Below are 14888 nucleotides of genomic sequence, written 5' to 3'. Positions count from 1 at the left end.
GGCAAGAAGAGATGAGAACCACAAAAGGCAGAAAAAGAATGAATGAGAAAAATAGGAGCAAAAAACAAGGGCATCAAATAGAAAACAGTAACAAATGTGGTAGATATTAATCCAACTATATCAAAGATCCTTGAATGTCAATGGTCTAAATTTACCAATTAAAAGACAGATATTATATATCTATATCTATATCTATAAATTAAAAGCAAATGGAGAAAAACACACCATGCTAACACTAATCAAAGGAAAGCATGACTAGGTGTAATTTCAGACAGTACAGATTTCAAAGCAAGGAAGGTTATCAGGGCTAAAGAAGATCATTACATAATTATAAAGAGGCCACTTCTCCAAGAAGACAATTTTTAACGTGTATGTGTCTAACAACAATGCAGCAAACTAAATGGGGCAAAAACCAATAGATCTGCAAATAGAAATATCACAGTTCAAGACTTCAACACCCCTTTCTCAGGCAGGCATAAAATCAATAAGGACATAATTGCAATCAATAATATCATCAATATCAATACACTAGATATAATTGACATCATTAATAGCAATGAAAGCATATATGTAAATCTAAGTTCCCATCTTAGGAAAACTTAAAAAAACAAATTAAATTGAAAGTAGGTAAAAGGAAAGAAATAAGTAGATTTAGAGCAGAAATCAATAATATTAAAAATAAATGAAAAATAATGAAAACAAAAGTTGGTCTTTAAAAATATCAATCAAATCTATAAGTCTCTAGCCAGACAAACTAAGAAAAAAAGAGAGAGGGCACAAATTACTGATATCAGAAATGAAGGAAAGAACATCACTACAGATCTCACAAACATTAAAAGAATAAAGGAACATTATGAACTCTATGCTCATACATTTGATAAGCCTGATAAAATGGACCAATTCCTTGAAAAGATTCAAGCTTTCAAACTCACACAAGAAAAAATAGATGATCTGAATAGGCGTATATCTATTTTAAAAATTGAATCCATAATTAATAACCTTCCTAAAAAAAGAAAGCACCAAGCCCAGATGGATTCACTGGTGAATTTTACCAAACATTAAAGGAACAACTTAGATCAATTCTCTACAAACTCTTTCAGAGGATAGAAGCAGAGGGAATACTTCCTCTCATTCTATGAAACCACCATAACCCTAATACCAAAACCAGAAAAAAAAAAAAAATTACAAATATAGAAAACTACAGACCATTATCTCTCATGATTCCAAATTATACACTTTTTATCCTGTTTGAGACTTATAATTGTAATCCTATAAAAACAATTATATTATTCTATTATCGTGTCTTTTCATTTCTAGAAACAATACTTTTCATTGCTGATTGATATTCAGGGGAAGACTAAGGAAATCAAATGCAGAGAAAATTCTTATTGAAATAGCTTTGATTTTTCAGCTGTGAATCATTTATTTACCCTTACTCTAAATGGGTTCATTTAAAAATTTTTATTCTATACTCTTCAAAGTTTTTTTTTTTAATTTTTTACTTGAGTATAGTTAATACATAATGTTACATTAGTTTCAGATGTACACGTAGTGATTCAATTGCTCGATACATTACGCTATGCTTGCTACAAGTGTAGCTACCATGTGTCATCATATAACACTATTACAATATCACTAACTATACTCCCTTTCTGTCCCCTTTATTCTCATGACTTATTCATTCCATAACTATAAACCTGTATCTCCCACTCCCTGTCAACCCCCTCCACTCCTTTCCTCTGGCAACCATCAGTTTGTTCTACACATTTATAGGTCTGATTCTGCTTTCTGCTTATTTGTCTATCCACTTGTTCTGTTCTTTTAAACTTCACATATGAGTGAAATCACACAATATTTCTCTTTCTCAGTCTGATTTATTTCACTTAGTAGAATATTCTCTACGTCCAACCAGGTTGCTGCAAACAGCAAGATCTCATCCTTTTTTATGTCTATGTAATAGTCCATCATTCAAGTTTTTATGTTTAAATATAAAAAATATACTGAAGAGGAAAAAAAAAGTTCCAGGGCTTTATTTGCCTACAATTTCTAAATAAGTAAACTGAAGGGGCGCCTGGGTGGCGCAGTCGGTTAAGCGTCCGACTTCAGCCAGGTCACGATCTCACGGTCTGTGAGTTCGAGCCCCGCGTCGGGCTCTGGGCTGATGGCTCGGAGCCTGGAGCCTGTTTCCGATTCTGTGTCTCCCTCTCTCTCTGCCCCTCCCCTGTTCATGCTCTGTCTCTCTCTGTCCCAAAAATAAATAAACGTTGAAAAAAAAAAAAATTTAAAAAAAATAAATAAGTAAACTGAAGCATAGCTACAAAAAAAATTTAATGGAATTTTGGGTTTTATATTGATAAATATATACTATCTAGAAGGAGGATGAAAATCCCGTGTACAAATCAGACCATACCAAGAATATTATGCTTAGTTCTAGTATCAGATTAAAAAGAGAGACAGACAGAAAGGAGACTCACAAACTACTTTAAGAAGATCCCTAGACAACTTCAAAGGAAAATAAACTGTCATGAAGTTAAATAATAAGAATAGTCAAAAGTAGTTAGAACTTTTATCCTTACTAGAAAAAGACTAAAAAGAAAGCATAGGAAGAGGGAGAAAAAGTAGGCAGAAAGCAGGCAAGTTTAGGTCAGTTTAGGAAGGAAATTGTAAGAAACAGAGTTGTCCACTAGTGAAACAATAAACCTTAGGGCTAGTGAGTTCTTTATCACAAGAGGTGATCAAGCAGAGATGGTAATCACTTGGAGATTTTAAGTATAGTTCCTTCAGCAATATTCACTGAATAACAACTAACTACCAGGCATGATAAATCCAAAGACTACTCTAACCTTGTAATTATCAGAGTCAATGATGTTAAAACATAGAAAGTAGATGAACTAGCTACATTTCAACTTACCTTTTTTTCCTCCTGCTGTATTATTACTTCATAAAATCGTGGGAGATATGAGCAATGATTTTGCTGTTGATCTTTCTTGATATTAATATTTTCATAATGAGGTGTCTTTTTCCTTTAGAAAAGTCAGAAAGAAATTGAGGAACTCTCAATTTCAAATACATAATTATTTACTTAAGCAAAGAGAATACTTTTACACTAATGTTTCCTGCTTAAAACGTATGCAATAATGAGGAGCCTGGGTGGCTCAGTCAATTAAGCGCCCAATTTCAACTCAGATTATGACCTTGCAGTTCATGAGTTCAAGTCCTGCATCAGGCTCTCTGCTGCCAGCACAGAACCCGCTTCACACCGCCTGTCCCTCTCTCTCTGTGTCCCTCCCCCTTTCTCTCTCACTCTCTCTCAAAAAATAAAATAAACATTTTTAAAAAACGTAGGGGGAGCCTGGGTAGCTCAGTCAGTTAAGCGACTGACTCTGGCTCAGGTCGTGATCTCATGGTTCGTGAGTTCAAGCCCTGAGTCAGGCTCTGTGCTGACAGCTCAGAGCCTGGAGCCTACTTTGGATTCTGTGTCTCCTCCCTCTCTCTCTGCCCGTCTCCCACTCACGCCTCTCTCTCTCTCTCTCTCTCTCTCTCAAAAATAAATAAACATTAAAAACAATGTTTTAAAAATCATATGCAGCAATAAGATTATCTGGGTATTGGGGTGCCTGGGTGGCTCAGTCAGTTAGGTGTCTGACTCCTGATTTCAGCTCAGGTCATGATCTCAGGGTTGTGAGATGGAGCCCTGGAGAGATTCTCTCTCTCTTTTCTCTAGCCCTCCCCTGTTCATTCTCTCTCTCTCTCTCAAAAAAAAAAAAAAAAAAAAAAAAAGATAATCTGGTTATGTTGGTTAGTTCTGCATTTTCCAATTCAGAGCATTATAATAAACCTATACTAATAATTACTCCAAATAAAAAAATAGGATGTAGGATTTATGTCCAGAGGTTTGTTTGGTTTAGGGTTTATTTGCTCATTTTTATCCAGAGCTTAAATAAAAAGTTACCAAAAATTTTTTCCTGTGAATTCTATTTAACAGAAAACATCTTTCAAATTTCAAATCCCCTGATACCTCAACTAAAATGAGAGGGTAAAGTTCTATGCTATTTATAGCACACACACACACACACACACACAAAAAGGCATAAAGACCTTTGAAAACAAAAGAGAAAGCTTTATTTTTCTCTGAAACCACAACCTCAAGAAAGAATAAGAAACTAAGTAAACAGTGATTAGGAGACCACAAGCTTCAGAATCAGACATCCTGATGTGAATCCTAGCATTGTTATCTATTAGCTGTGTGACCTTACACAAATCATCTTACTTCTCTAATCTTCAAAGTAGATTCTTCACCTAATTGGAAACAGTAACAACCAATTCTCAAGATTGTAATGATTAAAGTGGATAATATAGGTGAAGTGTTTAATGCCATACATGGCCCATAAGTACACAGTAGCCATTAGCTATTATTATTACAAGAATTATTATTTAATAGGTTATACTGACTATACTGTTTTCTCCATTTCTTAAACAGAACATCCAAAAAACCTCATATTAAACATTTCTAATGAACTATACTGAACATAAGCATTTTCAAAAACAGATTAATAGAAAAACTTAAAAACAAATGTTTAAGTCACATAATTGCAATTATTTTCTTTGACATTGCTATGATTTAAATATACATTTAACATCTCAGTTCACTGGTAAATGCTCACTTTATTGATTCTTTTCACATGAAATTCAACAAATTAACTTGTTTTCAAAACCTCAAATAGTTGTATGGATTATCAAATTTATATTTGGGAGATCAGAAAGATCACATATCATTTAGGTTGGTGTCTTTCCCAAAAAGAGACCTAGAAGTTTGTCTTCCCATTTACAATTCAATGACCAAGTATCTCCACTTTTATACTATATCAGATCTCCCAGAACAATTCCCACTTGATCAATAAAGCAAAAAAGTAAAAAAAAAAAAAAAAAAAAAAAAAAGTTAAAAAAGGGTAGAAATGTCAGTTACCAGAAGGAACCAAGACAATTCCAACTAAAAGGTACAGTGAAGGCAGCAACACCAAAGAGCAGACAAATTATGGAAATGGTGACATAACTGAAGCAGTCTGGAATGCAATCTGTATGAGTACATTCCTACAAGCAAAAGTAAAAAATGCAAATGGAAGAAGAAATGCAGGAAATAAAAAAAGCTCAAAGAGAAAGTAACATTACAAAGCCAGTAATTAGAATGGGAGTGGGCGATAATTCAAGAAACAAAAGAAACTTAGGAAAAACTACCAAGCAAAATCAGAGCAACACGGTTAGACGGAGTCCTGGTTATGCCTGAAGTATTTAGTCAGAAGTGTAGTGAAATGGAAAGAAAGCAATCATCAGAGAACACATACCTTTGAAAAGTTAATTTTGCTTCATGTTAATTAAACCTCAATAAAACTGATGAGAAGGTAGGCAAGGCAAGCAGGCAGACAGACAGATTAAACAGACAGACAGATAAGCAAATCAGCCAAAATGGAAGAAAAAAGACAAGATTAGGATACTGAATAACAAAAGCATATGTCAAGGGGATGAGCAGAGTTAGTAAAACCATTTCACAGACTTTGTTTTGTTTGGAAGAATGACAAAGATATTAAGTTTAGACCCCATTAAGCTAAATGTACATATTAAAGTTCTCATGTAACTACTAAAAGAATAAAAGTACAAGATGTACCGCCTATATTAGGAGAGTGAAAAAAATGAAAAAGAAAAGAGAACAGGTATAAATTCCCCAAAACAAGAACCATGTTTTATTCTTTTAATTCTCAGTTACTATGTTTAGTACTAGCACATAGCAAGAATTCAAACAATGTTTGTTCAATGAATGAACATTAGCAAGGGAGTCCAAGCAAGAGAGCCTAAGCTACATCCACCACTGGCATATAGATGAGTCTAAATCTGTGTAGGAAACTAATTAGATAGGTAATCACTGTGGGACTTCTTAGAAGAAAACTCATTCTATTAGAGAAAGAATCAGGCAGATAAGCTGGATCCTGTTTAAAATTTTTAACAATGAAAGCAGGTGACAGGTTCTGAGAACAACACAGTATTGTTTCTCAATTTTCCCCTCCAGGTACCCATGTCTAAGGCCTTACTGTAGGAGGAGAGAATAAAGATAGAAAGAGTTATTTGTCCGGAAATGCATTTCTTAAACTTCATAAATATAACTTTCAATCTGATGCTATGGCTCTGACCCTGCCACCCCCCACCTCCAATGAGAATGGTTTATAAATCTATCATTTAGTCAGAAGAATGGACACCAGAGCCAGGGACAAGATAAATACTGAGTCATCTTCTTTTGTATTTTCTCTGATCTTCTGTGCATATTTTAGTACTCAGACACATGGGCTGTACAATTACAAACAGACCTCAGTTAAAGTCTAGCTCTGTCACTTAACAGCCTCATGATCTTAAATGTTAATTATTTTTTGACCCTTGCATTTTTCAGTGATAAATATGTATAACAGTGATTACACAGAGACTTGCAATGATTAAATGAGGTAATACATGTAAAGCAGGTAACACAGGATCTGGCTCGCAAAAAAAAGCAATAGTTTTCATATAGCCTATTCCAAAATATAATACTTCTTGGAGTTTTTCATACTGATTTGTCCTTTCATAACAGCCTGTCCTAAATTATTAGAATACTTTCCAGTCAAGAACTACATTAAAAGCGTATTACGTTTACTTACTGGACTATATCATACTGCCCAGGACCAGGCCCTGACTTCATAGGAAACTGGAGTCTTCCCAAAGAGTTGCCAAAATGTATCCCCTTATATTTCAAAGTTGCATTGGAAAAATCCTTAAAAAAAAATTAAAAAGGTGAACATGAGACATAGTTTAAAAGAGTCGTGAAACAATGTTTCATTTTATTTGGGTCTAAATCTAAAACAAGGACAGCCTTAGTCAAGGGGGTTCCACTAACAAATGCTAAAGTCTCCTTCAACCTAAGTTATTGCCGCTGTGCCCCATCCCACTCCTGACTCAGCCAAGACTCTAGGGGAAAAGTTAGTATATCCTCAATCAGTATGAACGGCTTTGTCTTGGCAGTGCACGAAGCAATCTAAAACCTTAAGGGCAATAAAGATGAGCTTCTCATTGTTTAACAAAGTGAGGATGGGGCAGAACTGTATGATTTAGGGAATAGAAAGTCTGTTAAAAACGATCTTAATTAAATAGAAATTAATTTCAAGAAAGTAAATTCAAATTCAAATATCACAGATATTAAAGAACTTCTAATTACCTGGTATTTAAAACTATAATCTATTCATGTAAACTTTTCATAAAGTAACAAATACATGACAAACAAATTAAACACTACCCCTCGTTCATTTTCTCAATGCTTGAGGTCCAAACACTACAGAAATTATTTGTGATATGAGAAATGAACCATCATGTTTCCTTTGCATCCCCTGTAATGTCAATTTTTTAAAATCAAGCTGATGAACATCCACTTTTATTTTTTTTATTTTTTAAATGTTTTTATTTATTTTTGAGACACAGAGAGAGACAGAGCATAGTGGGGGAGGGTCAGAGAGAGGGAGACACAGAATCTGAAGCAGGCTCCAGGCTCTGAGCTGTCAGCACAGAGCCCTACAGAGGGCTTGAACTCAAGAATGGGAGATCATGACCTGAGCCAAAGTCGGACACTTAACCGAGTGAGCTACCAGGTGCCCCAATAAATGTCAAAATTAAGCATGACCCTGAAAAGTTCACTTCAGAGAAGTTAAAGGACCTGCTTTCATTAGAAATTAATAAAATAATAAAATATAACATAAGAACAGTAATCTCTCTTACAGAAATTCTTTTTTGTTGACCTAATATATTCTAAATTGAGCAATCACTTAGGAATTTTTTAAATCATTTTTTAACCAATGGTAAAAGGTAAACTCTATTTTTTAATTCATATTTGTAAAAACATAGCTTTAAAATAAGCTTGGATAAATACTCTAACTTATATACACATAAAAAAATAAAATCCCCATAATAAACTTGTAGGTTAACTGCATAAAACAGTGTCACCCCTTCTACGTGACTATTACTCTTCTAGAATAGTGAGACCAACCTCTGTCAATTATCATAAATAATCATTAATGAAATAAATAGCACTATTAGCGATGGATAGTGTAATTCCAGTTCAAAATGGTGAATCAAACCCCACATCTGCCCAACTCCTACTAAAACTTCAAAAGGAGTGCATAAAATAGACACAAATTAACAATGCTAGAAACTAAGAGAAAGTGTTATTCACATGCCAAAACTTCAATGGATTTCTGGGAAATACAGCACAGCAGAGACTATAACTAGAAAAGGAACTCATTGTATATGAAAAGAACCTCCTCTGAGGCTTTTGATGATCCCAAAGAGACAGAAACTAGAGATAAGGATGGACTCGGGTGGTGGGAGCAAGTCTCAAAATTCCTTGCACCCTTTGAGATTTGTGCCAGGGCCATTACATGAAGTGATGAAAGACAATGTTAACACCCACTCTATTCTTGGCATACATGGTTGAAAATAAATTGGAAGCACAGCCATTGCCTCCAAGGAGGACACACTTTCTATTTACAGAGGCACCACTCCAGAAAGCTTCAGGACACCACAACAAAATCCAAAAAGAACCTGGTACAGCACTAAAATTCCCTACTATGTCAAAATGCCTTTTACTCCCTAGGACTTACCATTAATCACTAACCCTCACATGTTGTATAATACAAACACAATAAAACTAAACTGTCCCTTCCACACCCACCAGATCTTCAAGAATTAAAAAATAGGGCCAAGACAATCTCTGAGAGAATTTTGATGCTTCTATAAAGTGAAATGGGACCTTTGCTGATTCTTTTTATAGATGCGATCACAAAGAGAAATTGAACTACAGTTTCTCTACAGGTTTCCCTTGCTTGATTTCCCTTGTCTGTTCCTTGCTTGGGGGTAGTAGAGGATGTTGGAGCCAAGGGTAAAGAAACAGAGTTAATAATTATTTCTAAGTAGGATTCAGACATGTCTTGAAATGTCTGGTGAACTGAATGGGCAAACCAACCAGAAGGCAAATGTGAAAACAAAACCTATAGGAAGTAATTAATCATAATGACTCTCACCCAGTAAGAAATTCGTACTGTCAAAAGAGTAGCAATGCTAAATACTGAATATTTTCTGTTGACTGAATTCACCACCTAACAGTCCCCACTGGATTTATGCAAGTGTCCTGTGGGGTACAAAGAGGCTATGATAAAAATCTAAAAGACCTCTTTCATTAAACACTGGTAAAACTGAGCGATACTTTCAGACCCCTCTAACACAGTATAACACAAAGACAGAAGAACATTATGCCCCCAACCTCACCCCAGCTCATCACGCACTTTAGCTGTGATCAAGTACAATGGTAGAAACGCCCAGCAGAGAGCACCATCTGGCAAGAGACTGAAGAGCCTGGTGGAACAGCAGCCTTCTCCGTGGAAATAGACTTGTCAGGGAGCATGGTCCAGACAGCCTCCTGAGGACTCCCAGAAACACCGGGGAAGGAGAAGTTTGCAGAAGGCTAGAGGACCTCTACCATCATTAGGAGGAGACAACATACTTATATTTGAGCTATTAGCAAAGCTGTGACTCTCTTTAGTATTCACAATCCAATGAAGTCTGGAAAAACTGGTTGTATAAATAAAAAAGGATTAATCCTTATTTCCACAAGAAATATACTGATCTCAATGTACTTAGATTATTAATGCATAGATCCCTTCTAATGAATTACAACACAAATAGAAGAGAGTATACATACAGAGTACATACATACATACATATATAGAAAGTATATATTGCTTTGGCACTCCCGAGTATAACACAAAAGGGAATAAGGCAGTCAGACCATCCAAAGATTTCCCATCTTCACTATGGATGTTCAGCTTTAACACGCTATGAAGCTATAACACTATAAAGCACTAAATCAAAGTAAGATGATATTATTACTATTATTACAGTCATAAGTACGCTTTCTAGCCGATCCATAATTCTCAAGCCCAGATCTTTGTCAGTACTAGAAGGAACAGAGATATGAATAAAAATGGGAAGAGCTATCCCACCAATCTCTGTAACACATAGAGTATACACTGATTTGGCACTCCTGAGTGTAACACAAAAGGGAATAAGGCAGTCAGACCATGCAAAGGCTTTGGATCTGGCTGCAGACACAAATGCTATAATACCTAGCACAACAGCATAGAAAAACGGCACAGACTAACACGTCCAGCAGAGCCACAGATGGTAGTAGAGGAATGCTGGAAGAAACTGCGGCATCCCCTAGAGGAGCTGAAAAGCAGCCTGTTCCTTCAGGCCAGTGACAACTCCAAAGACTGCTGCACCCTACAGAGCTTCAGGAAAAGGAAGAATGGAAAGCCACACAACACTTTCTTTTGCTAAAGTACGTGTTCTAGACCATCTTTCACATGCAATTACCTAATATAGCCATAAATTTCAAAGTACATATGTGGTTTTGCAGACAGAAAAAGTGTAATTTCTCCATTTGTTCTGTACTTTATTTCTACTTAGAAATTAAGTCAAATTTCATAATTGTGCAGATTTTTGGCATAATAAGAAGTGAAGCACACAAATGTAGAACTCTGTTCTAATATAATATAGCCATTTTAGGTATGTTAGATGTTTTATATATTTCAGGCAGGAGCATATCCATTTTTATTTACTATAGCCTAGAGATTTTTTTATTCATTTTTGAGAGACAGACAGAGACAGAGTATGAGCAGGGGAGGGGCAGAAAGAGAGAGAGGGAGACACAGAATCAAAGCAGGTTCCAGGCTCCGAGCTGTCAGCACAGAGCCCAACACAGAGCTCGAACTCACAAACCGCGAGATCATGACGTGAGCCGAAGTCGGATGCTTAACTGACTGAGTCACCCAGGCGCCCCAAGCCTATAGATTTTTTAAATATCAATATTGTAAGACAGCATTTTGATAAATCATCTTACATCACATTTTTAAAGCCTAAAAAATACATGTTAGAGTTTTATATTAATTCTTTTAACATGGCACTTCAAAACCTTGAGCAGAATTATGTCTAAGAAGCTTTCTTCAGGTTAATTTCCACTGTTCTGATTTTGTCCAGTAGAAGGGAAGATTATGCACACATGTGCATATTCACCATTCAACACATTAGCAAAATCCTTTTCCTGTATATATACTAACATTCATTTCACCTAAACCATGTGAATTGACAACTACTTAATTCACTAACCTCTGACTGTGGAGGTTACTCAGGTAAATGTTCAATCTGAAATTTAATTTAAAAGCCTCTTAAAAATGCAACACAGAAAATGAAAAATAAATTGATGCACTCTTAACTCTAAATCATACCCTCTTTATATCAAGAAGTGTTGACAATACCAATTTCAAGGTCATTGTCAACTTGGAAAATCATTAGCAAATAAAATATGACTTAATTGAAGCAAACTCAGCATGGAGCTGCATTATTTTAAGTGAATGTTGTAATATAACTTGAAGAAGAATTATTAACTGCCACTCCCATTGACAATAAAATGTATGAAGAAGGGGCTATGCAACTTTTCAACCACATCTTTTCCATAATTAAGTATGGAAATAGGATTTGTGAAGAATTAAAAGTCCCAAAGTGCATCAATTCAAACACTAATGGACTGCTCTCCAGCATGGCAGCACATAGGTATTTCCCAGCATGTTATCATTAGCAAATGTCAATGCCATAATTCCAACCACAAACGTTTGAAATTTCAAGCTTGTGAAATCCACTTCTGGAAAGTAGACTTCTAATGGTTACCTGGACTTTTCTTAAAAAGGGAGAGAGAAATAGAGAACCTATATTTTATAATTGAAATGTTAGAGAGAGACACAGAGAGAGAACCTAAATTTTATAATTGAAATATTACACAAAGTAATTTATACATAGAATTTTTCTTTACTGATTATATATGCAGCTAAAATGTATCATTTGTTGGCTAGAATCTTATATAACTCTTAATTTCAGAGTTTCTTCTCCATTTAAATGCTATGTAAAATATCTTCAGCAGATGTTATTCACCACATCAGGGAAGAATCACAATAATTACACATCTATTGGATTATTTTCTTAATTTTCTATTAATACATCTAGAAACTGAGTCCATATATTATATTATCTCAAAAAGTAGCTAAGGAGAGGGGCGCCTGGGTGGCGCAGTTGGTTAAGCGTCCGACTTCAGCCAGGTCACGATCTCGCAGTCTGTGAGTTCGAGCCCTGCGTCGGGCTCTGGGCTGATGGCTCAGAGCCTGGAGCCTGTTTCCGATTCTGTGTCTCCCTCTCTCTCTGCCCCTCCCCCGTTCATGCTCTGTCTCTCTCTGTCCCAAAAATAAATAAACGTTGAAAAAAAAATTTTTTTTAAATAAAAAAAAAAAAAGTAGCTAAGGAGATATATAGAATTAACAGAAATCGGGTAAGACCTAAATGAACATTACTACAGTATCAATTTCATAGTAGTCTATAGGAACATGTTGGGTTTTTTTTTCTGAAGGAAAAATAAATAAATTTTACATGTAAAAGTAATGTTTAGTCATATGTGGAAAAGGTTTTGTACATCTAGGTAAGCTTGGAGGCATGATTTTGGTCTTGGAATAGATGATATATTATTCCAAAACAAAGAAATAGTGTGTGTGTGTGTGTGTGTGTGTGTGTGTGTGTGTGTGTATGTATGTGTGTGTGTATATATATACATACCATATATATCTATATACCATATATATATACCATATATGTATACATACCATATATATACATACTATATATATAGTGTACATATATATATAGTATAATTTTTAAAAAAGAATAACCATTTTAGATGTAAACAGAAATCAGACAACTGTTTAAGCTAAGGCCAAGGATCTATCATTATTGTGAAAAAAAGTTTAAGTAACCTGGCCAAGAACAAATAACTCTTAAGTGGTAAAGTGAAGAAACAAACCCAGGCAGTATACTCCATTACACTACCTCTCATAACTTTTTACCTTGGACACCATATACTGCTATTAAACCACAGGACTTCCATTAATTTCACAGCAATTTTTACAAAATTTATCTCCATTGTTCTTCTAAGCATCTTCCTCAAATATCTAGGATACTGGTACTCTCTGTTGATGAAGACTAATTATTTTGACATTATTAACAGGATGATGGGATAGTGAAGGCCTAAAAAACCAGGTATGGCATTGAGAGAGCAAAATACTCATGGGACAAAAGACCCATAGTCAGAAATAAATGGGAAATCTCAAGGTGAGAATAAGAGACACATCTTTAACTCACAATGTCCTTATTCTCCATATTTCCAGAGGTAACCTCATTCCAAAGCATGAAGCCGTCCATGAGGTCTTAAAACATCTATATATGAATATAAAATGTTATCATTTTTACTATGTTCCATAATCAGTAGGAATCAGAGGAGTCACAAGCTAAAAATTAAATAATACTGGCTTATGCATTTACCATTATCATTGTTCTTTCTTTGTGTGGACTTAAATTACTCTCTAATAACCTTTCATTTCAGCTTGAAGGACTGCCTCTAGTATTTTCTTTAGGAGAAATACCAGAGAGAAATTCTATCAGTTCCTGTTGGTCTGGGAATGTCCTAATTTCACCTTCAGTTTCAAAGAATAGAATTCTTGATTTTTTTTTCAGCACTTTAAGGCTATCATCCCATTGCCTTCCAGCCTCCATAGTTTCTAGTAAGTCAGTTGTTAATTTTATTGGGGAATTCCTTGTCCCTTCTCTTGTTCCTTTGACTATTTCTCTTTGTTTTTGGCTTTCAACAGTTAGACTGTAATATATCTCTTTACATTTATCCTGTTTGGAATTCATTGAGCTTCTTGTATGTGTAAATATTTTTCATCGAATTTGGGGTGTTTTTAGTCATTACTTCTTCAAATATTCTCTCCACTCCTTTTTCTTCTTTCATCCTGAGACTTCCATTAGGCATATGTTGCTATGCTTAATGGTGTTCCAAAGTCTCTAAGGCTATGTTAATCTTTCTTCATTCTTTTCTTGTCAGACTGCACAGTATCAATTGACTTGTCCTCAGGTTTGCTAATTCCTTCTTCTGTCAGTTCAAATCCATTACTGAATCCCTCTAGCAAATATTCATTTTCATAACTGTCTTTTTCAATTCTAGAATTTTTATTTGATTTCTTTCTATAATTTCTAACTTTTTATTGATATATTCTACTTGGTGAAACACTGTTCTTATATTTTCCTTTAGTTCTTAGTTCTTTAGACATACCTTCCTTTACTTCTTTGAATATATTTAAAATAGCTGATTTAACAACTTCGTCTAATAAGTCCAACATACTGGCTTCCTCAAGAACAGTTTCTATCCATTGCTTCTTTTCCTACATATGGGCCATATTTTTTTGTTCTTTGTATCTCTCAGAATTTTTTGTTGAAAATTGCATGTTTTAGATAATAAAATATTGCAACACTGAAAATCAGAATCTCTCCCTGCCACCTAAAGGTTTGTTGTTGTTTGGCTAGTGATTTTCCTAGACTATCTACAGATTCTGTATTCTTTGTCATAATGTGTCTACTGAAGTCCCAGCCTGGTTAGCTGAGTGGTCAGGTAATGGTTGGACCAAGGTTGGACAAGGCATTTCTTTAAATGCCTTGAACCAATAAGTCTCCAACCTCTGCAGAGGTACTCTTTGCATGTGTTGGGGCACACCTTCAATGTTCAAGTAGACAGTTTACAAGTCTGCCTTAGTCTTCACTTCCTGCCTGTATAGAGCCTCAAGGTCACCTACAGGTAAGAGCTTTGTACTTTGTCAACTCTGTTTTTGCAGTGATGGGTTAACTAAGAAATTCCTTTGAGTGTTTTACAGGATTAAGCAAATAAAAAT

At 35.1% G+C, this 14888-nt stretch overlaps 1 protein-coding gene across 1 annotated transcript in view; it reads right to left on the bottom strand.

Moving 5' to 3' along the window:
• The window catches only part of STPG2 (sperm tail PG-rich repeat containing 2), a 569016-nt gene that overhangs the window by 530239 nt on the left and 23889 nt on the right, over window positions 1-14888 (bottom strand). The window contains exons 5-6 of the mRNA XM_086702910.1: window positions 6681-6793; window positions 2912-3023 (exon numbers count right to left, since the gene is read on the bottom strand). Of these exons, the coding sequence (XP_086559036.1) occupies window positions 2912-3023; window positions 6681-6793 (225 nt within the window). The remainder of the gene's footprint in view (window positions 1-2911; window positions 3024-6680; window positions 6794-14888) is intronic.

The sequence above is a fragment of the Puma concolor genome, chromosome B1 (genome assembly GCF_028749965.1).
Source record: "Puma concolor isolate L17-30 chromosome B1, mPumCon1.1.hap2, whole genome shotgun sequence".
In the NCBI taxonomy this organism is placed as follows: domain Eukaryota; kingdom Metazoa; phylum Chordata; class Mammalia; order Carnivora; family Felidae; genus Puma; species Puma concolor.
Note: the sequence above shows the minus strand (reverse complement) of the source record. Positions and strands in the feature narration are given on the sequence as shown.